The 24,678-nt window shown below is 39.8% G+C and overlaps 2 protein-coding genes across 4 annotated transcripts; one reads left to right on the forward strand and one right to left on the reverse strand.

The window, feature by feature from the left end:
• Positions 1 to 445: 445 nt before the first annotated feature.
• Positions 446 to 3,350, forward strand: mpg (N-methylpurine DNA glycosylase). 2 transcript variants are annotated; one of them, XM_084071417.1, is made up of 5 exons: positions 446 to 608; positions 763 to 887; positions 1,240 to 1,377; positions 1,805 to 2,009; positions 2,608 to 3,350. In XM_084071417.1, exons 1-5 carry the CDS (start codon positions 560 to 562, stop codon positions 3,024 to 3,026), a joined length of 936 nt encoding a protein of 311 aa, XP_083927543.1. In that variant the 5' UTR covers positions 446 to 559; the 3' UTR covers positions 3,027 to 3,350. The 2 variants fall into 2 exon arrangements, with proteins under 2 accessions (XP_083927543.1, XP_083927544.1); XM_084071418.1 differs by having other exon boundaries at positions 792 to 887.
• Positions 3,351 to 3,749: 399 nt separating this feature from the next.
• nprl3 (NPR3-like, GATOR1 complex subunit) lies at positions 3,750 to 24,296 on the reverse strand. 2 transcript variants are annotated; one of them, XM_084071113.1, is made up of 14 exons: positions 23,959 to 24,296; positions 20,803 to 20,872; positions 17,131 to 17,169; positions 15,673 to 15,805; positions 15,093 to 15,167; positions 13,161 to 13,314; positions 11,594 to 11,675; positions 11,360 to 11,497; positions 9,936 to 10,092; positions 8,612 to 8,718; positions 7,872 to 8,001; positions 6,819 to 7,005; positions 5,536 to 5,728; positions 3,750 to 4,459 (listed from the first exon to the last, which is right to left on the reverse strand). In XM_084071113.1, exons 1-14 carry the CDS (start codon positions 24,167 to 24,169, stop codon positions 4,294 to 4,296), a joined length of 1,842 nt encoding a protein of 613 aa, XP_083927239.1. In that variant the 5' UTR covers positions 24,170 to 24,296; the 3' UTR covers positions 3,750 to 4,293. The 2 variants fall into 2 exon arrangements, with proteins under 2 accessions (XP_083927239.1, XP_083927240.1); XM_084071114.1 differs by lacking the exon at positions 17,131 to 17,169.
• Between the last annotated feature and the right edge of the window lie 382 nt (positions 24,297 to 24,678).

Consider the following 24,678-nt stretch of genomic DNA (forward strand, 5'->3'; position numbering starts at 1 on the left):
GGAACAAAATATTGGGGATGGGGGTCCATGGCATAAATCGAAACCCCTATGGCAAAAACAAAAAAAACGTAGATGTGTTTACAGGTCAGAGGATCAGAAAAATAAGACTTTTTAGAAATGCTCAGATTATACTAAAATCCCCTGACCTTTGCACAACAAATTGTAATTCTCGGAATTTGGTACAGATAAGATAAGAGATTAGTCAGCAGCATCTGAGCATGCATCATCCATCCTACCTAATCATCTCCATCATGCCTCAAACTGGAGAGACTGGATCATTGAAAAAATGTCACGCGGTCCCTTTAAGACGTTCAAAACAAAGATTGACTTCCTGTGTTGACGTCTGGTAGCTTTACTGTAGTGTTTACTTACTACTACCATTGAACACATGTCTATTATTATTATCGGTTACTAGCAGACACAGTTGCCGTTCTGCAGTTTGCTAGGATTTGTAACTAATCTTATACAATGATTGTGAATTGCACATTAAGCTAGGCAACATTGTGTCCAGTCCAGTATACTACAGAAGGCTATAATAATCTATTATAGCTAACACACAATGGTTAGTGATATTCTTCAGATGGACTTAACTAAAGAAAAAACTATCTGTAAGTTATAATAAATAAATAATAATACATTTCTCATGCACAGGCCCATAATGTTTGCATTTTTTGTTTTGTTTTATTTGACCTTTTTTGTGCAAATGAATGCCATAGGACCATTATGCTAATGATCTATATACAATTTTAAACTTTGGTTCAGTATCTTTCTGTCGTGTGAACTGTAAAGAGTGTGAAGAGATGGTAGGACGCAAGAGGAAGATCGACTCAGGGCCAGCAGTCAACCACAAAACCACAACATGCATGAACAGTCCTGAAACCAGTGGTGTGAGTAACTATAAGTACATTTACTCAAGTTTGATGTATTTTTAGTTTACTAGAGTATTTCCAGTTTTCAGTACTTTTACTCCACTACAGCTCAGAGGCAAATATTGTACTTTTACTCCACTACAATTACTTGAACTTTAGTTACTTGTTACTTTGTAGATTTAGAACGATTTGTATGCATTTTATACATTTGAAAACTTGTGAAATGGGACATTCTGCATAATGAGTATTTTCTAGTACATTTTGATACCAATACTTTTGTACTTTTACAGAGTATGTCTACATTGCGGTATTGATACTTTTACTTAAGTAAACAATGTGAATACTTTTTCCATCACTGCCTGTAACCCAGGGACCAGCTGCTGAGATGAACAGTCCTGATGAGATGGCTCATAGCCCTTATTTCATAAAGGATCAACCAGTGCACAGACTCAGAGAAGAATTCTTCAACCAGCCTTGCACCAGTCTGGCTAAAGCATTTCTTGGCAAGGTATCAATATCATTTCAAATTCCATTCCATTTTTGTCTCTGAATGATGTGTCAGAAACGGAGACACGGCCTCGTACGAAAGGTTTCCCACTTTTTTCATGCCATCGGTGTTCTGCAAGAACATGTTTTCTTAAGATTAATTTAGTGACCTTCCTCATGTTCATGGTAACTTTCCAGGGGGCCTTAATGAACAGCAAACCGCATCCAAAAAGTAGTCTAATCTTTCGTGCACCCCCAAGAGCACAAAATATTTCATCCAGTCCAGCTGGCTCCATGTAATTGTTCCAATGACATATATTACCATTTTTCAACATGGAAACAATTGACAAAATAATTGTGATTATCTCAAATAATTGCGATTAGACTTTTATGTAATAATTGTGACAGGCCTAAAGACCTGACATGTAACCATTTAAACTCATTTTAAGGTGTTGGTCCGCCGGTGTGCAGATGGTACAGAGCTACGCGGAAGAATAGTGGAAACAGAGGCCTACCTCGGAGGAGAGGACAGAGCTTCTCACTCAGCTGGGGGCAAACGCACAGAGAGAAACACTGCAATGTTCATGAAGCCAGGCACAATCTATGTGTACCCAATCTACGGCATCTACCTCTGCATGAATGTGTCCAGTGAAGGTAAAACACGTGACATCAACAGTCAGTGTGTGGTGTGCAATGCTAAGCAGCTATTTCCACTGAAAATAGGTAGATACTATAGCAGTTCTTTCCCATGTTTAGGCATACTCTGACAAAGTTTGTTAAAACAAATTCCACACCCTGTTTCATGTAGATGAGATCATCAGAAAAAGGATTGTTGCAGTGTCACATTAAAGGCATCGCAGGTTTTAATATGCTTTCCTCTCTAAGCGTTTGTCATTAATAACTACATTGTAGTTGGCTTTTTTTGTATCCTCGTGTAGAAAGGGCAAAAGGAAGTAGACCGACTGGAGCCTTGGTGACTAATGCATATTGTTGCTGTCGGGAAGAAACCTCTTATCTCCATATTGTAACTTTTTTTTGTGGGGGTGGGAATTAATGCCTATACCATTATACTATATATAGTGTCACACAAAAGTAGCAAAAATAGTTTTACAAGCTCAAAACAACACTTTTTTTTGCATATCCATTATTGCCATTTTTGAACTTGACTCCCGAAAAGTAACAGTTTTGGACATTCAGTACAAGGTTTCCACCGACAGTGACGACGATATTGTGTGTTGTCTAACTTGTCTAGGGGAAGGTGCTGCTGTGCTTCTGCGCTCTCTGGAGCCCCTGCAGGGTCTGCATCTCATGAGGCAGCTGCGGGCAGCGAAGCGCAGAGAGGGAGCAAGGCAGCTGAAGGACAAGGAACTTTGCAATGGACCCTCCAAACTGTGCCAGGCTCTGGACATACCCCGTAGCTTTGACCGTCGAGACCTAGCCTCAGACCCAGAGGTGTGGCTGGAGGAAGATCCCCAAACCAAACCACCAGATTCCCGAGGGCTGGTGTCGGCGCACCGCATTGGAATCGAGTCCCATGGGGAATGGGCTACCAAACCCTTGCGTTTCTACCTCCGTGGGCACCCTTGTGTTAGTGTAGTGAATAAAGACGCTGAGAGACACATGGACTCAAAACTGCAGTCTGACACGGGACAGCAAAATGAACCTTCTTGAAATCTTGCTGCCTCCTATTCGCTTTCATAAATCATGTTTATACTGTGTCAAATAAAATAAAAACGGGCATTGTAAATCAAATGTTCAAATTAAATGATTTCTGAAACGTCTGAAGTAAAAAAAGAAATGGAAGAATGTCTTTTAAGAATTGTTTGAAGGCAATAATTTCTTTTGCATACATTTAGCTCAACTTTTTGCAGTTATGTTATACCCCTTGTCCTCACACTGTACACATGAAAACAGATGGGATTTTGGAAATTCTGAGAAATTGCTTATTATATTAAATAGACACCATGTCACATACAGTTTTACCAACATGCTGAGATGCCAATTCCTTTAACTACAGTAGATGTTTAAAGCTGGTGTAATATGACATGAAGTTGAGTTCTAAACAGGAGCATTTTCAACTCACTAGTGCCGTTTTATTCAAGTTTTCCACCTGTGTTTTTTAATAAACATTCTTGCTGGAAGAAATCCTGTTCTCACAGACTCATTGAATTCACAGATGCTCTGAGGACTCCGCTTACCTCAAAGCCAAAACAGCTCGTCTGATGTCGGGAGTCTTTCTTGCCTTCTTTCTCCTTCACCTCTGGGATTTCCGAGGGGAGCTTGGTAGAGGCCTGGAATGATCATTACAGAACGCGTACCCCTCTTTTGGGGTACGCGTTCTTCCGAGACAGGGAAAATTACATTGAAACCCTGTTCAAGGTCTTTATAGGCGTGTTGTACATATAAAATAATTTATTAATATAAACAAAAACATTGGCTCTTAAGAAATACTTTGTTTCACACTGTATGTATACACATTGCATCGTTGCTCATAGAATGATGGCGTGGTCAAAAACAGCAGATTGTTGAGCTACAGTAGTTAGTCTGTGACCATAACATAATACTGTATTAGCTCTGAAATGTTTCTCAGAAGGTTGCATCGTTAGAGTCAGTCACCCTATTCCAGTGGTTCTCAACCTTTTCAGGCCGTGACCCCCCAAAATAATCAATTTGAACTGGGGACCCCCCACCCTGATAAGCACTTGGAATTGTAGGAGTTGAGGCATTACATTTACGGTAGTTTGACTCAAAAATAAATATTGTGAAAATAGCTCATCTACAAGCTCAGAGCTTGTAGTTTGGCTATTTTCAAAATGTTTGCCTCTTTCTTATATTATTGAGAACCACCGCCCTACTCCATGGGTGACTGGAAGAGAGAGATGATGGGGTCTTCATGGTTGCATTTTTCAGTAGGTTGCTTGCTTTGGAGACAGTCACCCTACTCAGTCGGTGACTGGAAGAGAGAGATGATGGGGTCTTCATGGTTGGTCACCACAAGAACATAGCGGAACTTATCAAACAGCGTCTTGAGCTGAGAGCGCCTCATGTTCTCGTTGTACATGATCTCTTCCAGGTGGTGGTGTCCTCGAAAATAGTGCAGCAGTCTGGGAACAGTCAACATAACAGGCACAACAAGAAGATTGGAACAGGAGTTCTTCACTGAATCATTAACTCCTTAAATCTACCATAAGTCTGGACTTCTAAGACGCTAATCACTTTATTGAACGCTGAAGCATTGTCCCCCCCCCCCCCTCTGCTCTTCACAACTCGTATACGATCTCACAATTACACTCTTTAAAGCCATTTTAAAATCGAATTTGTAAGTCATGCTGTTAAAGGACTTGACAAATGGTTTGTTTTCCCAAAGCCTTATACAAAAAACTAATTAATTTCCCCTTAATTAATTAATTAATTAATTATGATATTCACCTAGTCGCATCCAAACACTCGGCTCATATGTTAAAATATCTGTACAACAAGGATGGGTAATAAAAAGGTGAAAACCATTTTGTTTAGTCCCGGACGGCTGGCGTAGCGGTCCGGGCACCTAGGGTGCTAATGGTTAGAATCCTGATACCGACGACATTTGCTGCGTGTCACTCCCCATCTCTCTCTCCCCATTTCCTGTCAGTCTATGTATACTATCAATAAAGACAGAAAAAGCCCCCCCAAAAAAACATTCATTTAGCGCTAGGCAATAAGGACAATATCAAATAGTTTTGACCAAATTTCTGAACCTAGCAAACAAAAATCACACCCTGTGTGAAGTGAGTGGTGCCTTTGATGAGCCCCGTATTGCATACATACATACATACATACATACATACATACATACATACATACATACATACATACATACATACATACATACATACATACATACATACATACATACATACATACATACATACGGACAAAGTCATGTATAGGAGTGGTTGCCTTCGGCACCACTCAAAAAGCCTACAAGCTCGCAATGAATCACATTGCGATGTGTTATAGATTGGTTATTTTCACTATTTTTGTAGAAAATAAATAAGCAATTAAAACGCTTGCACCATATCACGATATTATTATGACATCCAAAGTCGATATCTAGTCTCTAGATATCTAGATATAATATCAATATATTGCCTAGCCCTGCATTAAGTCCTTTGACATCCGTCCAAGGTAGACTGATTACCTGGCAAACATCCTCAGGTCCTCAGGATTCTGTGCAGCGGGGATGTTAAGGATGACCTGCCTTTCGTGCTCACTCAGACTGGCTAGCAGTGTCTCGGTCATCCTCTTGTTGAGGGGAGAGTCTCCCCCAGGCAGGAGCTCAGCACTGGAGTTGTCCATACTAGGACTGGTCAGCGTCATGTCGTCACTGCTGGCTACAGACAGTGAACAGACATACTGTATGGTGAGTAGTAGACAAGAGAGCCTGTTTAGCCCATTGACTACCACTCAAGGGTATTAGAATCACTTTGCAGAGACTTGAAATTTGCTTGAGATAGGTAATCCAACATATTAAAGCCTCTGGAAACGTGGCTTGAGATCATTACAAAATAAAGACTGTTGGCATGACTGTTGGCATGTATTGACACTCGGGTTTCCAGTGTCAATACATTTGATTGTTATAGTTTTTCTTTTTCTGTCAAAATTAGCACAGATTGATTTGAATACAGCTAAAAGTAGCCTCTGGAGCAAAGCTTGATTTACAAATTAAATCCAAATGCCCTGGAATTATAAACCGTGCAATAATGTTTAGCCAACAACATAAACTCAATTATTTAGGTAAGTTTAATGACTTCAAAGAAAATGTAATAAAAAAATAAAGCCATTAACACATTGACTGCCATCGGCTAATCTCAGAACGTCCATCGTAGTGCCAAGCAATTTCTTACCTTTTTTGTTTTTTTGATTCCGTCATAGGCCCCGCTAAATCCGTTTAAAATCCGCGTTCATTTGGTTCGACACAAACACGGGACCCGACCGAACAAAACGCTGAAAACCGTGCGGCGATCCGACACTGCATTCTGGAGAACGAGAGGAAAACGCTAAAATGGTGGATGCGGTGAGAAAAACAACAAGCCAGAGATAATGGCGTCCAAAGTTGACCGCTAGACAGGAAACGGAGGCGGGAGAAAAACCGGAAACAGTATTATTTCGTTTCCGGTCCGCCCACTTCGAGACCGGAAGTGCAAAAAAAATCCGGAATCTGCACCTGCACGATTTAACATGGGAAAACTACGGGACTACGGGCTACGGGAACGGCAGTTAACGGTTGGATTTAACGGCCCGTAGGACTACGGGCCTGGCAGTGGATGTGTTAACAGGAAAACGATCTATGGTCTATCTATGTTTACAGTGTGTATGCTATATGGCCGAAGCTGTGCACAGACAATGACATGTATTGAAAGCGGTATGGTCCTTTAACATCATATTTGTACTATATAACCTATTACTGGAAAGGGTACGTACTTGGGGAACCAAAGCTGAGGGCGCTGGGCGTGCTGAGACTGCGGCTCCCTACCCGTGCAGCCAGGGGGGGCTCTTCGTTTGGACCCGGCTCCTCCTCGCTGGGGGGCACCAGCAGGCAGACATAGGTGTGCAGCTGGATAAGCAGTCGTCGTTGGAGCATCCACACCACCATCTGGATCAACTGGGCCTGGACACGAGCAGAGCAGAGCAGGTCATCACAGTCAAAACAATCGGATATGACTTCTCCATATGTTCAACACAACCCAGTCACAAGTCTGCAAGACCTCAAATGCTATAAGGAAGACATTGCTCTAGTACAGAGTGGTTCTCAAAGTGGGGTCCAGGGACCCTCAGGTGTTCCTTGACAGGTCTGTAACTCTAAGAGTGTACAAACAGAACCAAACGGACCTCTACGGGTACATTTGTACACTCTCAAGAGTTGTAGGGGTCTTTGAAATTAAAAGGTTTGAGAACCACTGCCCTGGTATTTTCACCCCCAATGAAAAATGTTGGCTGTAGAGGCTGATGCTGCTGTTCACTATGTCGTCTATAATTTATCATCTTGGCTCAGGGAGCACTGCCTAATTCAATAGGACCTTAGGCACATTAATATCAGTACTGACAAAATGTAGTAATTAACCTGGTAGATACTGGCAGAACTAATCAAGAAGTATGGCTTATCTCGGTGGTTCCCAAACGTTTTAGCTCATGACCAAGAAAGTAAATCAGATGTTTGCCCGGGATCCAAACTAGTGAAAATAGGAGGTCTACAAGCTCACAACGCGTCGCAAATCTGCTATTTTCCCTACTTCACTACTTCTAATTTCTTTGATTATTTTTATTTCATTCATGAAATTCTTTTTGGAAAATGTTTGAATCAGTTTTCAACTCATGAAAATGTGTGATTGTTTTGTGTGGAAATCTTTAGAAAATAATGAATGACAGAATTTAGGAAAAAAAAAAAAAATGATGATGAGCCACTGATGATAAGCCACTGTTTGGGAAACGGTGGCTTATCTTGTTTGATAGATGCTCTCTCTCCAATAATCCTACCTCCTGCACGGGAGCCTCCAGGGGGTTTCTGAACTCAGCCAGTGAGACGGGCAGTGAGAACTTGGCTAACATAGAGGGAAGATCATGGCCGGGAAACTGCTTGGCAAACTGCTCAGCCTGAGGTGAGTACCTACACAGGGAGAGGGGGCTCATATTATGCAACAACACAGACTTGTTTCCCATTAAGCCCTTAGGCCGATTCTACAAGTGCCTTCTAAAGTAGTTTTCAAACTTTTTCGTAATTCAAAATTATTCATCATTTTTCAAACAAAAATTAAAAATTAAATAAATAGCAGATGTACAAGCTCGCAGTGGGGCACAAAGTGACGCGATGTGAGCTTGTATATCTGCTATTTTTTAATAGCCAACGCAAAAATCTAACATTTTTCACAACATTTGAGCATAAAATTCTATTTTGTGGTCTTTGTAAACATTGAAAAAGTGCAAAGTGGTGTCAGTGGCCTGAATTTGTCAAAATAAATTACACCACGCCCAAAGAATATGTTTAGTAGCCAATATATCATGATTAACTGATGAGCTTTCGTAGGGCAATTTGTCAAGCAAAAGGGGGAGGAAAAATCATTTATAATTAGCAAACACATGCTGATGGAACCTATATGAGGCAAAGCCACGGGTGGGGAACTCAGTAAGGTTCATTAGCTGTCATTTGTCAGCCCTAGCAGAACTAATGAGCCATGGCAGAGAAGAAAATGGGAAGAGCAGACTGCTCACACACTCACAGGCAGATATTGGCATGAGGTGACAGCATGTAGACATTGTTCTCACACAGTGGGTAGACAATAATGGCTTTGCCCCAGTATACCAAATGAGCAGCAATTTGGAAGATCTGAAAGGAGGCAAAATGAAGAATGTGAAAACAAAACAAAAATTGTACAGCAACATTGTTATATTTGTCACTGATAGACACTGAAATCTATCAGTGACTTACTGATACATGAGAATATTTAAACCTAGTGCTGCTACACATTTGTCCAGATAACCATCACAGATAAATGCTAAAATGGCCCACTAGGTGGCAGTATGATAGCACTCATATGGGAACCCAAGCTGGCAAAACGTGTTCCTTACTTTTCTTTTTTCTTTACATTTATTTATGTCTCAAAGAACACACAGACTGAACATATCAACTAAATAATTCTGAATATCAGTTCCATGATAGTTATAATATTAGCATTGCACTTTCACCATACTGCCTAATAGTATATTATCTACATACTGCACATTAAGAGAAAGCATTGCAAAGCAGAATGCCCGCAACACTCCAGATGAAACACGGCTCAACAATATAATGAAACCGAGACGCCAGCCAGCACGCAATAAGTGTCCTTTTCACGGTTTTCACATATTTTATTTACCTCTCCACGGACAGAGCAACGGATGCATTTAAACCTAACAGGTCTTCCTCAGCGTGCAGAGGAAGACTATATACAGTTTATAGCAACATTATTTTTTATTTTTAATACGTTTTTCAGAAAACATTTAGAATCGGCCTCAGGTCTAAATGGGTTAAACAAGCTCACAACATGTCGTGTTGTGAGCCTGAAGATCTGCTATTTTCACCGCCTGTGGTTAAAGTGGTTAATAATCCATTAATTAATTAATGCAGGGGTCTTCAACAGGGGGTCCGGGACCCCTAGGGGGTCCTCAGAGTTACTACAGGGGGTCCGCCAAATCTTTGTGTGATATGATTGTTTTTTTTACCTTAACCACTTGAACCCTAACATCCCTTTTCTGAGGAGAACTTTAGCCAAAAAATAGCAGATCTACAAGCTCACAACGCCTCGCGCTGCGAGGCGTTGTGAGCTCGTAGATCGGCTATTTTTTTGGCAAAGAGGTGTTTGGTGAAGAGGGGAAAAAAGAGCAGACCAAGTAAACAAAAAAGTTGAATCTGAAACACAATTTTATACAATATAGAGGGGGTCCCTGCTTCATCCCTCTCTCAGCTAGGGGGTCCTTGGCCTGAAAACGTTGAAGACCCCTGAATTAATGAGAGTTAAATGAATACTTTAAATGATTCGACTGCGTAGTCGTAGTGCTTTGTACCTGAAGGAGGGCCAGGTCCGCGTCCTGGGCGAGCTGTTGTAAGTTCTTGACCGCTGAGCAGGTTTTGATGAGCCGTACCATTGCTGGGGAGCAGTCCAGAGGAAGTTGGCCGAGAAGAGCCTTCTCACTGTCGAGCAACAGCAGTGTGTGATACGGCCTAGAGGGGACAGGGATTGAATCCATGGCTTTCTCTTTTACAGTCAGTCATTCACACATTAAGACCTGGAACTGTGGCATTTTTAGATTTGAGCTAAAAAGCATTATTTTACACTTTGGGCTATTCAAAAATAGCAGATATACAAGCTCATAGCGCGGCACCGAGTGCCGCGCTACGAGCTTGTAGATCTGCTATTTTTGAAAAATCGTGAAAATGTATGCAAATCTTTGAATATATATATTTTTAAAGCGAACATTTTTAGCTCATATCGTTGCTTCTGGGGGTCCCTGGAACAAAATATTTTTGATGGGGGTCCGCGACCAAATACATATAATTTTGGGGGTCCTTGACATGAAAAAGACTGAGCACCACTGATATAGAAACATACGTCTTTCAGAATACTGTTGAGATTTAGGAGACATGTAGAATCGGCTTCAGGTCTCAATGGGTTAAGTGGCACCAATTTAAAAAAAGTGCCTGCTTGAAGCCAGTTTGCGTATTGTAGATACACGTTTATCTGAACCCAACACCTGTCCATGTCTGAAAACAGACAATTCCCAAAGCTTTTTAAAATCAACGAAGATACATTTTGTGGTCAAACAAAATTATATAAGAAACGACTGAATATAACCCAAAATTAACTGATATGTAGTCACAAAATGGCATTCTTTTATAGTTCCTTCTATATAATCAGGAATGCAAATATTTGACATGTAATGTTGAAGGATAACATTAGGTGGCGCCAAAGCCCACAGAAAACAATCCACAGTGTGTGAAACCAGACACTGTTGAGACTCAATTTGTTTCTCATCGTTTTGGATTCTAAGAGATGGTGCAAGAGATATTTTTGGGTTAAAACAAAAGTGTTTTTGTTAAAAAGTTAAAACTCTACATTGTTCTGATAGTAATCAAATAGACAGCCTCGCGCTGCGAGGCGTTGAGAGCTTGTAGATCGGCTATTTTTGCCTCTTTTTTTTTGGTGTAGAGGGAAAAAAGAGCAGACTAAGTAAAAAAAAAAACTTTAATCTGAAATACAATTTTATGCAATATAGAGTAGGGGGTCCCTGCTTCATCTCTGTCTCAGTTAGGGGGTCCTTGGCCTGAAAAGGTTGAAGACCCCTGCTTTAAAGATTTTCAAGTGGGCCCTGAAGGTTGGGAACCACTCAAGTTTCGAAAAGGGTCTGAAAACCACATACCTCAAAACTACTAGCTGACAGTGGACAAAGACGTTCTAAGTGCTACACAACTGTACACAGCCAAAGCTCACCTTATTGCCTTTAGACTGCGCTCTAATGCTTCAGGGGGGATATAGTTGCCTCCAATTCGATGGATCTTGTGTGGTAAACAAAAGCTCACCTCTAGCCAGTTGTTAATGTGGATGCGGACCAAACCTGTCGTACAGAGACTGAGAATGCCAAAGTTAGTTAGTTGTGTGACTGCATGGGAAATAAAGAGCACATGAGCATGATGGATAGAAGAGAAAATATGATTAAACACCAACCTGTCATAAGTCTCCTTCAGGTCCCTGGCCAGCTTACATTTTGGAAGAATTTGTCTGAACGGGGACTGAGGGCTTCCGTCCGCTGGCATCACAGTAACATAAATTACAGTCATACATTTGTATACTCAAAAAATATAGCCCCAAGAATTTTAACACTGTTCCTATTTTAGGATTATTCATAATGCATCCTTTTTGACTAGGAGACTATGGGTGTAGTAAAATATACATTTGGCTTAAACCACAATGCACTTTGGTCGAGGTTTGGACTGTGTAATTACCAGAATCAGAATCAGGTTTATTGTCACATCACATGTTTACAAGGTAAAAAAGTGGGTGAAATTCGTTTTTGTATATCATTCCCATCACAACGTTAATTTCCATAGAAAGAAGAGGGGGGGAGGAAGAAGAAGAAGAGGGGTGGGGGGCAAGTGGGAAGGAGATGTAACTCCAAATATTGGCGAGATATCTTCAATAGTTCCCGCAGATTAAAAATGAACAATCCAAATATTGTCTCCATTGACAATATATACGTTGACACAGGACACACTCTTTTAGCACACAAAGCGAACACAAATTCTGCCAATGCATAATATTACAAAACCCAGTTCCTTCTTGTTGTTGTTGAGCGGTGCAACCGCTCCTATAAGAGGGTTTAGGACCCATCCGTGGTGAAAGTTTTTCTTTCCGTCGTGAAAATGTGTCTTTCGCTGTGACGCCATGCTGTGGAAAACACGCCCATAGGCTAAGCTTTGCAGGACGTGCTGTGATTGGCTAGCGAGACACATGATGAAATTAACTTCAAACTTCGCAGACGCGCTGTGATTGGCTAGCGAGACGCATGATGAAATTAATAACTCATAAATATCACCGCTCACTTCACACTGGGTGTGATTTTTTTTAATAACAATGTCAACTTCCTGTTGATTTCACAATTAGGAAGAGGATCTGGGCCCAGTCTCAATCCCAGATCAAATTATTTATTTGGATCTGGCATTGCAAACCCTATATACTTAGATGACTAGGGTCCCCCTAGGCCTGTCATAATCATAATCCTTTCCATGTTGAAAAATGTTCAAAGTAATGTTTTCAAACATTTTCCAAAAATAGCAGAAATAGCAGATCTACAAGCTTACATGTCACATGTGTTGTAAAGCTTGTAGATTAGCCATTTCAGCTTTTTTACATTCTTTTTTAAAATACATTAAAATTATTAAATGTAATTTCTTTGTTTAAGAAATATACTTTATGGCCGATTTACACTTTGTCGTATGACAAAAAAATATATTGTCTTTCATTTTTGTCATACAACGCAATCATCGGCGGGGAGGTCTACATCTGGATCAGTGGTTCCTGGACCACGCGGTCCAGGAATCCCTAAGGGTTCCTGGAGGGGAATCCAAATGGACCCTCACAGGTCTGTAACTCTCAGAGTTATGGGGGTCCTTGAAATTAAACATTTTGAGAACCAGTGATCTGGATAAAGTGGACACTGGACAGTGTGTGTGTGTGTGTGTGTGTGTGTGTGTGTGTGTGTGTGTGTGTGTGTGTGTGTGTGTGTGTGTCTCACTTTCAGAAGTGGTGGTGATCTCATCCTGGACAGCCAGCATCAGCTTGGCCTCGCGGGTCAGGTACTGACAGCGTCTCTCCTCGTGCTGAAGGGCTATGGCTATCCGTCTGGACAGGTTGTGCATGCAGTTGATGACTGAAGGGTCAGCGTTGGCCTGTAGATGGCGACCAAAGCATTTGAATAACATTTAGACAGCAACTTAACAACATTAAGACCAGGAACGCATCTGTGTAACCACTTTATCCATATTTTATATTTTGGCTATTTTTGATTTTGTTTTGCAAATCTTTTAATATATATTTTTTAAAGAGAATATTTGTAACTCAAATATTTGCTTCTGGGGGTCCCTGGAACAAAATATTTTGAGATGGGGTTCCACGGCCAAATACATATCATTTTGGGGGTCCTTGGTGGGGGTTCACGTCCAAATACATATCATTTTGGGGGTCCTTGACAAGTTTGAGAACCACTGATATAGCAACATAAGTTTTTGCACAAATTTTCAAGATTTTTCAAAAATAGCACTATGTGCTTGTAGATCTGCTATTTTTGAATAGCGCAAGAAATCTAAAATGAGAAAGATGCGTTCCCGGATTGAATGGGTTAATGTAATGGCCACAACGCCACGCACCGCAAAGCATTGTGCGTTTGTAGATCTGCTAATTTTGAAATATGGAGATATGAAGTTTCTACCCAACAGTGACGGTATGCTATATGATTGTAAATCATTTGTTTGATAAAAAACGTTAAACTTTATAAAAATATTTCGGAGCATTTCATTCAAGAATAGTGATTCCTTTATGAGTTATGAAAATGTTCACCGTAAAGATAATTAGAGAGCTATGTAAATATTAATGATTTGAATATAGTTCATGAATAACATTTCAGCTTAGATAATTATTCAAGTAAACTGACCAATGTTTTGACGTTAATTTTGTAATACTGACTCCGTTTTCGGTGCCAATTTATTGCACTACAATGTCTTTTCATTCTTGGTTACCTAACAAATTGGTCTGTATGTTAACCTGTTTTATGGTGTATCGAGTACTAGTGTCTGTGGTGTTTTGTGATTGTTCGTTAAGCGTGTTTGTGTAAAACATGTTGAAAAATTCTATACAAATATTTGAATAATAATAATAACTGACCAATGTTTATTATTGTATTAACTATCTTAGATATAAAATTGACATCATGCATTTGTCTTGACATTCATCGCTCTGTATTCCTACAATATCAACAACATTTGTATGTGCTACATACAAAAAATAAAAAAATGTAATGGGGGAGTAGACAGCATCACGTGACACGTCAGAGAAAAGGTTGTTGGGCAAGATATCAGTGGTAGAGCATGACAGAGCACTTTCACATGGTGGGGATGGTGACTCAGCACGCCGCTAGACTGCGTCACCCAGTTGAAGCTGGGCAGGGATGGGCAGTGCCATGCCTTTCTTAACTCTCAAAGATATAGGGCAAAGAAAATACCACTCCCTCTGGCAGACACGTGAGACCTCATGTAACCCCATCTCCCACCCAAACTCAGCTGACTTATCTCATTGTAATCACGTCATCATAAAATAGGTATTATTTATGGTAATTGGCAAAAATGAGACTTTATACACCAAATACAGTACAGCAGTGGTTCCCAAACTTATTAGCTCGAGACCCAAAAGAGACATTTTGTGTCTCTCCGGGACCCAAATGTACAAACATTTATTATGAATTATTCACCTAAGCCCTATTTTGCAGTCAAAATAGCCAATCAAGCTCACAACGCGATTTTTTTTACTCACAACCCAAAATTGGGTCTCAGCCCATTGTTTGGGAAACACTACAGTAGAGTAATCTATGGAGCACAAAGGTGCTTCTGTAACCAATTAGGATTATAAAGACAGTCTGGCCTACAGTAAGTGAAATATAAATGTTGTTCCATACCCTCAGTGCAAACACCACACTGAACAAGATCATGGTGGGCATCTCCCTCTTGGGTGAAGGATCTGTTTTAGAAACCTGCATAGAAATAAAACAATGTGATAATATATGACAATATATGACAATAAAAACAAATGAGATGACACTGCTGGGGGGGGGGGGGGGGGGAGCCAAAAGTACACCTTGCGTATGTCATTGATCACATGACCTCAATCAATTATCCAGTTCTAGGCAACATAGAAGGGAGGGGGACTTTTTTCTTATTTCCACACAACAGCTCTAAGGTGAAAGACAATGTTCAATGTTGAAAATGAGTGGTATTCCCCTTTAAGCCCTATATACTTGGAAAATCTACAAGCCCACAATGCATCACATCACTACATGTTGAGCATATATATCTGCTATTTCATTTATTTTCCCCCAAAAAATGTCCCCAGATTTCTTTGCCCAAAATTGGAACACCATTTGGTTAATTTAACTGTGGGAGAGTAAAGATTTTTAGTTGGCACTCGATGGGGACTGAGACAAGCTACTGTTATTGAAGCGAGGACAGGACAGGACAGTGGTACATTCAGATGTTTACCTGAGTGATGTGGGGATGCTGAAGCAGGGTAGGGTGACCCACAAAACGCACATTGTCAATCTTCAGCTCAAACTTCTTCCCGCACATATCAGACTTGGTGGCCAGGATAGTGGCAAGGATGATGTCAGAGAACCTGCAGGAAGGAGGAAAACATTCCTTAAACAAAGCCCCCCGCCAAAGAGAACGGTGGTGCGTGGAAAGAGAAGGTGGAGGATAGAAAAAAGTGAGAAAATTCAACTTAGCTCTGTTTGATTCTTTTTTAACATTCCCGTCTATGAGGGAAAGGTTGAGTTAATCAGACTGATCCGCCTGAAATTTGATCGACTGATAAATTTTAACCCATTAAGACCGGGAACGCACCTGTGTGTCATTTTTAGATTCGGTGCCGCGCTATGAGCTTGTATATCTGCTATTTTTTTGAAAAATCTTTGAATATATATATATATATATTTTAAAGCGAACATTTGTAACTCAAATCTTTGCTTCTGTGGATTCTACAAGTGTCTTCTAAATCCTACAGTTTTTTTTTAAAACCTACAGCATGTTCCTATATCAGTGGTTCTCAAACCTTTTCATGTCAAGGACTCCCAAATACTATATGTATTTGGCCACGGACCCCCCATATTTTGTAATAGGGAATCCCAGAAGCAAAGATTTGAGTCAAAAAAATCCCTTTAAAAATATATATATTCAAATATTTGCACATTTTCATGATTTTTCAAAAAAATTGCAAATGTACCAGCTCGTAGTGCGGCACTCGGTGCCGCGCTATGAGCTTGTATATCTGTTATTTTTAATGGCCAATTTTTAAATAGCCAAAGAAATCTAAAAATGACACAGATGCGTTCCCGGTCTTAATGGGTTAAATTAACTTGTATGACTATTTGAGAGGTGAAAAGATGAACAGGCCCCATTGCAGAAGAAGTGAAGTCTCTGTAAAAGGGAATGTGACAGACTCATGCTGGTTTACTGAAGTAGCTCATGCTTCAAGCCAGATCAAAGGGGATACAAAAATCAAGATGTTAACCTCCAAAGAAACGTAAACACGTAGACTTACCCCACCAAGCATGTTTCCCTTTTGACAAAGAGTGGTAATTAGCAGCTCTTTTTCAATTCGCATTTCATTTGCATTAGGGTTGTATTTGGTTTAGTAACTTAAAATTCTACAAACTATCACTACTAAGGAAGTACAAAATAACAATTAATGCTTGAATTACAGCTTTCAACCCTTGAATTGTCAACAAACAAAGCATGTAGCAGGAAACAAGGCACAACTGTAGTACAGACTATACCCAAACCACTGATTTATTTCTGGATCTGCGTCTGGTAAATTACTAGCATTTTCTGAGATTGAGGTTGGGGTTCACAAAGGACACAAAACAGGAAAGAGGAGGGTAAAAAAAAAAGACAGGGGTGATCTAAACATAGGAAAGGTGGTTTAGAATGATTTGGTCTTACCCTGCTACCAACTGTTCGTCAGTTAGTGGAGTTTGTTCTCTGAAATGGGAATTGGGCCATAAAAAGAAGAAAAAAGCAAACAAAAGGGAAAATGCAACACACAGTTGGACTAAATGCATAAACGGACATCAAAAAAACAAAACAAACAAGCATATGCTATTGTCTGAGTCATGTGACAATGCTGGTCTGCGTGCTGATTGCTGAACATGCGTTTAAAGTGAATTAAAGCGGCCTAATTCTTGTAACCTTTTAATTAAATTCTAGCCTGAACCACACTGTGGTGAACAGTGTTTATAAACAAAGCACTGTAGTTAAAGGGACACTTCACACTGATTTCGATCTAAATCCCATTGTCCTGAAGTGAGAAGTTATGTAGTGTGGCAAAAAATACCGTAATACGTATTATTATTTACTTATTTTTAGATATTTTGTGGGATTTTTTGCCTTTACTGACAGTGACAGCAGAGAAAATAAATGCGGAGGTAGTAAGGGAGTGACATTCAGAAAATAGTCTGTCCGTACGGGATTCGAACCAGGGGACTGGCCGATCAGAGCATTGCACCCATTTAGTATGTGCCCTAACCATTGGCTATGGTGTCGCCCAATAAAAATACTGTATGACTATTCTGTGTATTTCTCCATAAAATGCACAATGACGTTTCATGTCACTGATATTTCTGCATTTTGCTGAGAAATACACAGAATACATAAGTAATCATTTTTGCCACACTGTCTATATAGTGTATGATCTCCTCAAACCAGAACAATGGGATTTAGGTTCAAAATGTGCAAAATGTCCCTTTAAGCTGTAGAATGTAATTTAAATAATACAATGGTTGACAGCCAAGTTATGATACTGTAGAAAATGTAAGTAGGCCATGTGATAACATCCCACGCGCCCATAAGTTTGTGTCTAAAGAAGTCTCTCAAATTTAGAAGCAAGTGTGTCAAGACTAACCTGAGATGTCACCTTAAGTGACACTTGTTTACAATTGTGTCAATGAATGTAATGTTAACAATAATACAGAAAATAATCTGAATATTTACTGTTAAGGCATGAAAGCAGAATGAACAAAGAAGTTGGCCGTTAAAAAATAAAAAATAAAGCTATGTTGGACATGTGTTGGAACTTGACAAAAGAGAATACACCACTAGATGTGCTTGTTGTCGGTGGCGTAATGTTGAAAACGCTCTCCTCTGAAACCATGTACAGTACCTCACTTCACAAAGAACTTTGGTTCTTTGTCAGGATTCACTAATGCATGTCGATAAAGGCAACCTATAGCTTCCATTAAGATTAACAGCACAAACCATGTCACATTCTGTACATACACACAGAGTATGTGCTTTAATCTCAGAAATTGCAAGGATAAACTATCCACAAATCATGAAGAAAGTTGAAGATGACGTCAAAAGATGGGATGCCCTGCCAGCGTCAATCCCAGCACGCATACAATCTTATGTTAAAAATACATTTTTTCAAATATATGGTTTTAATAATCTAATCCAGATTTCAATGGTACACTTACACTACTACTTACTACTTATCATGGACTTTCTGTGAACAAATGTGCTACATTAAAAGCTTGTTGATAAAAAAAGCTTTAAAGCTTTAAAAGCCATGAGCTTAAAGCCCTCTGTTTATTGCCCAGCACAAGCGGTTTACTCACAATTAGCATAGCTTGTGACAAGACCAAGGCCTCTGAACTGGAGAGCAGAAATAGGATTGTTTGGAACTTAAGTGTCCATATGGGGCAAGGTTGAAAAATGATAAATAAATACACTACAAGCCATAAAAACTAGGAAGACCATCGTGCATCGACCAGCGAGGAGGACCCAACTGGTGCTGATAGATGCACACAGATGCAATATCAGGTCAGTTATCCTAATTATATGGGTAAAATGAGAAATAAATAAATGAGAAAAACATAGTAGTCGAATAGATCAGTGGTTCCCGAATTAGATGTTTTAATTTTATTAATGAAATACTTTTGAAAAATATTGGAATTGGATTTTAATTGATAAATAGTTGTGATTTTTTTAGTTTTTTTAATTTAAAAGTAGGAAACGAAAAAAGGGGATATTTACTCGCGACCCATACAAATTGGTCCGCGACCCAAAGATGGGTCCCCACCCACTGTTTGGGAAACAGTGGAATAGATGATACACAAGCAGGGGTGAATGTCCTGCCAAACGTCAAAGGGTTTTTACAGACATGATGTGGGATTAGGTGTACACCTGCCATGGGCAGCAAGGATATTCCACTCCAGATAAGACATTATCCAAGCTACTTTTCAATATCATTACAGAGTTAATTTCATTAATTGGGTGAAGCACAGATCTCAATTCATAAACAGAACAGATGGTGTGTCTTAACCACTTAAGCCCTACAGCCTACAGTATATACTGTACTTCATCGAAGGATGAAAAGCAAATTAAGTTTGCGACACGTTGTGAGCTTGTTGATCTGCAATTTCGGCTATTTGTTTTAATTTGTTGATTCTTTATTTATTTATTAATTATTTATGTTAAATATATTATGTACAGTACTTCTGTGGTCTACTGCCAGTGTGCAAAAGAAATTTGACACTGATAGTTCCAGTTGTTTGCAAGATTAGCTCCAGACACAGAGACAGACGGACATACACTTTCATAGACGGCTAGACTCCTGGACGGCAAGACACCCAGGGAGCAGTTAGGATTAGGATTTAAGTGTCTTGCTCAGGGACACTTCGACACACATAGATTGGGGCTCAGGGGCGAACCGGGGATCTTCTGTTTCCCTCAGGCGGCCTCTCTACCCTAACTTGATGGGAATGATCAGTTGACTGCCACAAATAGCTGATTAACTTTTAACTTGAAAAGGGTCAATGGTCAAGGTCACAGTCCAGGTCAAAATCTAGAGCAGATGGGTGGATTTTCATGACACTTGGTGCAAATTAGCACCAAGCGTGCCTGTTTTAACCCTTTGACCCCTTTGGGTCAAAGGGTCAAGGCCACATCAATGTTACGGTGAAAATGACTTACTCTGCCATATCTCAGGAATGGAGAGATGTAGAGTAGCCGTAGAACAAGAGATGTTGGTGTGGCAAGGGCTTGCAAAGTTTTAATTAACTTTTATTTTGTCATTTTATTTTTCTGTATAGAGTGGGAGGAAGGACGTAGAATTTGTTGGCCGATTACGGCTGTCATGGGCGCCAAGTTGCCAACGCATTAGTCAAGCACACTGACAGACAGCAGAATATTGCTGCCACACCCACATCAGGAATGACACCTCCATGGTGATGGAATACATTTGGAATCTCTGCACTGATGATGGTATATTATATTAGCAAAGCCGAACTCGGAACAAAACACTGCGATGGGTAGTCATTGTTGATCGAGTGCTTCAGTTTACAGCAGAGGGCTAAATGTAAAGTATTCCCATCAACAGGATGACACATTCTGAATGCTTGCAAATAAACTGTGACTAGGTTAACTGTAATGGTAGGAAGCTTCTCTCAAGGTTGACAAAATGTAGTGTTAATTCATATGTTTTATTTTTTACAGAAAATCATGCACCAATTTTCTCAAACATTCACAACAAAAGGTAATTTGTCCACCAGTTGAAATGGTCACCAACACACATAAGCAATTTACGTATGACAGTATGTGATGAGAATCTAGCAGTACCTTGAATCACCATCCTGGTCCTCAAGAACATCTCCCGTTGTGTTCAATGCATACGGACTTCGTTGTTTTGCTGGGAGACAAAAGAAACAAGATGTTAGTTGAGATCATTTAAGTCAGTTGGTAGAAATACAACTTTTTGAGCGAGCTTTGATTTAACCAAACTCCACCAAAGCTGGGAATTAACCATTTAAATATACTACTATATTATTAGTTGACCGGAGTGACCCCAGGGGTCTATTAGGCCCTCTCCTGTTTTCGCTCTACACAAAATGTCTTCGCAGAAAATGGATGATCTCACTGTAAGATCTGTTATTTTCGCAGAATGTTCGCCCCCAGAATAGGGATGCTATGTGGTTAAGCAAAATTCAAAGAGTATACTATAATTTCTAGCTTTTACAGTCCTGTAGTGGGGGAGATTATTATACTTCAAACAATATGTACTGTGTGCAGAGTAGAAACGCACTGATGTGACAAGCCCTAGGCCCAGTGTCAGTTAAAAGTGTCAAGAATCAAGATACCTTCATTGTCTGTCACACGTGACAATATTATATTCTTTGACAAGGCTCAACAATGCCAATTTAAAACAGTTTAAAATACATTTAGAGAACACACACACACACACACACACACACACACACACACACACACACACACACACACACACACACACACACACACACACACAGTTAAAATACAACTGATAAAACAGTGCTAAAAGGTCAGAACACAGCTCCTAGTACAATTTATTCAAAGAGATGCTCGCAGTGTGAACAAAAGCTTTGTTGTAGATATTTTTAGGGCCAGTGGAGCTTTGTAGCGTCAACCTGATGGCAGTAAGCCTAACTGGAAGGGTTGGTGGAGGGGGTGAGAGGGTCCTGTGTAATCAGAGTGGCCTTCCTGATTACTGACCAGGTGTACAGTTCAGATAGGATATTCTGGGGTCAGCCAATTATTTTTGCGGGCCTGATTAGTTATGCAGGAGAGTTGTTTTGTGTTTGGTGGTGAGGGCGTTGCATCAGGATGAAATGAATCCAGGGACCCCCAGAAGCAAAGATTTTAGTTAAAAATGTTTGCTTAATGAATATATATATATATACAAAGATTTGCAAAGATTTTCAGGATTTTTCAAAAATAGCAGATCTACATTACATTACATATAGTATGAGCATTGGGCATGTGATCGATCACTTTGTCACCGTTTTAGCCATTCAGAGGGGTTAAATTTCCACCCTGTCAGGAAGCTGGGAAAAATTTAACACACAGTCCTCTGTTTTTCCCCCCCCCTCATTTATGGAACTTAAGATTTTTTTAAATGTATTTCTGAAATTCTTTTGAAAAATTACATTTTTTAAAATCTTTTGAAGAAATAATAATAAAAAACAAAATGTAGGAAATGAAAAATAAAGGGATATTTACTCGCGACCCATAAAAATGGGACCCACAGCTGCGTCCGCTGGCCTAGCGGTCCAGGCGCATACCACATATGCTGGTAATCCAGCTTGACAGCGTGTCGCGGGTTCGACTCCCGTTCCCCACGACCTTTGCTGTATGTCTCCCCCCATCTCTCTCCCCGTTTCCTGTCAGCCTACTGTCCTGTCCAAATAAAGGCATAAAAGCCCCCAAAAATATCTTTTAAAAAAAAATAAAAAAATGGGACCCACAGTTTGGGAAACACAGTTCTAACAGATAAGCATAAAGCATAAAACTAGAGTGTAAGTGTACTGAAAAAAGAAAATAATTGGTGGATGTTTGTGTGTTGTCCGAACAGTAAGAGACAAATAGAGGAAGAAGGGAGAACCCTCTCATGTCAGGAGTTTCACGCAGCAGGCCAGGCCAGTAGAGGAAGTGAGATGAAGCAGAAATTATTAACCACTTAAACCCCAAACGTGGTTGAGTGGATCTGCTATTTTCTGCGAATGTTTCACCCAGAATCTAGCCATTGTTCTCGAGTTAATGAAAATCAAAAATACAAACTTTGAACATCCTGTTCGAAAAAAAAAGGAAGAAAATGGTACCATCTTATCATGAGCCTTAGTGAGGACCAATTAGTATGTCGTAAATGGGTGAAGTCGTCCTTTAAGTGGTTAACTAATCGATTTGTTGATTTTTTTAAATAAATATTGTTTAAACATGCTTCTCGATTATTCGATTAAAGTAATAAGAATAATCAGTAACACTAAGAAATGTATCAATAGATGCAGTCCTAGTTCAGTCTGTGGGGGTTCTGTTTATTTGAGTCTTGTTTGTCCAAGTTAAGCCTGGTCACTCAAGGTTAATCCAAGTACAATGATAGTGTCAGTGCATCAAAGAGAAAACAATAATTCACTCTTTTTATGCACCTTATACTTGGCAATGCAGTGATTTGTGAGTGTACTGTATGCTGCAGTGCACACCAGTGTTCCAAAAGGGTTTTGTTTTGTTTTATTTGAGCAAATGACAATGGAATTCATTGACAAGATACAACAGTATACATGTATACATGTTACATGTATACATGTAGCGGCATTTGCATCAGAAACTTTTCAGGCCGCCCCTCCCTCCCACAGCACAGAGCATTTCCAACGCTTGCGGCTAGGACGGTGGTAGTAGCCATGGATCACACGACGCTCGTCCGTCACGAGCGTCATGGCTGAACTTCAACCTGTTTTTTGCACTTTCTTCATTTACAACTCGTACATCTACATAAACGTTCATATTTCAAATATAAAGTGCTTACCCCTTGGCCACGGATGTTACAATTCTACTCAGGCCCTCAGAAGTACCATTATCTTCCGTATTGTTCAATAAAAAGCATTTTAATTCGATCAGTGGTCATTTTCTTCGAATTTTCTTCAAGCTTTCAACTTCTGACCCTATCGGTTGGGAGGTGTATTGCACTCTGATACATTGTAACTATAAGAGAAATTGGCCACCAATCGTATTAAAATGCTTTTTATTGACCAATACGGAAGATACAGGTACTTAGACCCACCCGCAGTGAATTGCAACATCCGTAACCGTGGGGTAAGCACTTTATATTTGAAATCTGAACATTTATGTAGGTGTACGGGCTGTAAATGGAGAAAGTGCAAAAAACAGGTTGAAGTTTCGTCATGACTGTCATGATATGACAGTCAAGTTTCAAGGCTATGACGGTGGTAATATTATGACACTTACCCGTCAGAGATGATGGACATTCAGCCACTCTTTGGAACGGGTACCTGAACAGCAGCTTGTTGCCTCTGCTACCAGAACTGACCAGAATGACGCTGATGGGGCTGGTCTTTTCGCCGAGGTTCTGCGACTGTTTGTACATCGACTTTCTGTCCCCATTGAGCTCAGATGAAGGGCTGAACATCATGTTAGCATTCTTGCTAACGTCGTGCATATAAGTAGTCAGTCGCTACTCTACTATACAGCTATTATTATTATGGTATGCATATATTTATGACTGTAAACCATGGAGGATAATGTAGAAACTAAACTGAACTAAATAATATCAACAACCGCCACCATTGCAGTGTCACAGTGAAACTTGTTCCACTTCCGACTGAAGCGCGACTTCGTCTACAAGGTTCCACTTCATCCCTGGCCCCTGGCTGTATACATTTCAGACAACTTGTGAAATGGGACATTCTGCAAAATGTGTACTTTCTACTTTTGGTACCTTTTAAGTACATTTTGATACCAATACTTTTGTAGTTTTACTCAAGTACATTTTTAATTCCGGACTTTTACTGTAAAGTATTATTTCTGCATTGCAGTAGTGATACTTTCACTAGTAAAAAACATGTAATACTTTTTCCACCACTGGAACCAATTCGGTTAAGAAATAAAATAAAGTAAAAATAAATAAATACAGGTAATCTTTTATAAATATGTCCTGACATATTAACC

The sequence above is a fragment of the Gymnoscopelus microlampas genome, assembly GCF_963454915.1.
Source record: "Gymnoscopelus microlampas genome assembly, chromosome: 11".
Lineage (NCBI taxonomy): Eukaryota > Metazoa > Chordata > Actinopteri > Myctophiformes > Myctophidae > Gymnoscopelus > Gymnoscopelus microlampas.

Bases quoted from the DNA above. Each gene is read 5' to 3' on its own strand.
- mpg (XM_084071417.1), top strand. From the start codon at position 560: ATGGTTAGTGATATTCTTCAGATGGACTTAACTAAAGAAAAAACTATC. The intron at 609-762 runs GTAAGTTATAAT...ACTTTGGTTCAG, and splicing joins AACTAAAGAAAAAACTATCT to TATCTTTCTGTCGTGTGAAC. The intron at 2,010-2,607 runs GTAAAACACGTG...TAACTTGTCTAG, and splicing joins CATGAATGTGTCCAGTGAAG to GGGAAGGTGCTGCTGTGCTT.
- nprl3 (XM_084071113.1), bottom strand. From the start codon at position 24,169: ATGCACGACGTTAGCAAGAATGCTAACATGATGTTCAGCCCTTCATCT. The intron at 8,002-8,611 runs GTGAGTGTGTGA...CTCCCTGTGTAG, and splicing joins CCTCATGCCAATATCTGCCT to GTACTCACCTCAGGCTGAGC. The intron at 7,006-7,871 runs GTAGGATTATTG...GCTCGTGTCCAG, and splicing joins TGGAGGCTCCCGTGCAGGAG to GCCCAGTTGATCCAGATGGT.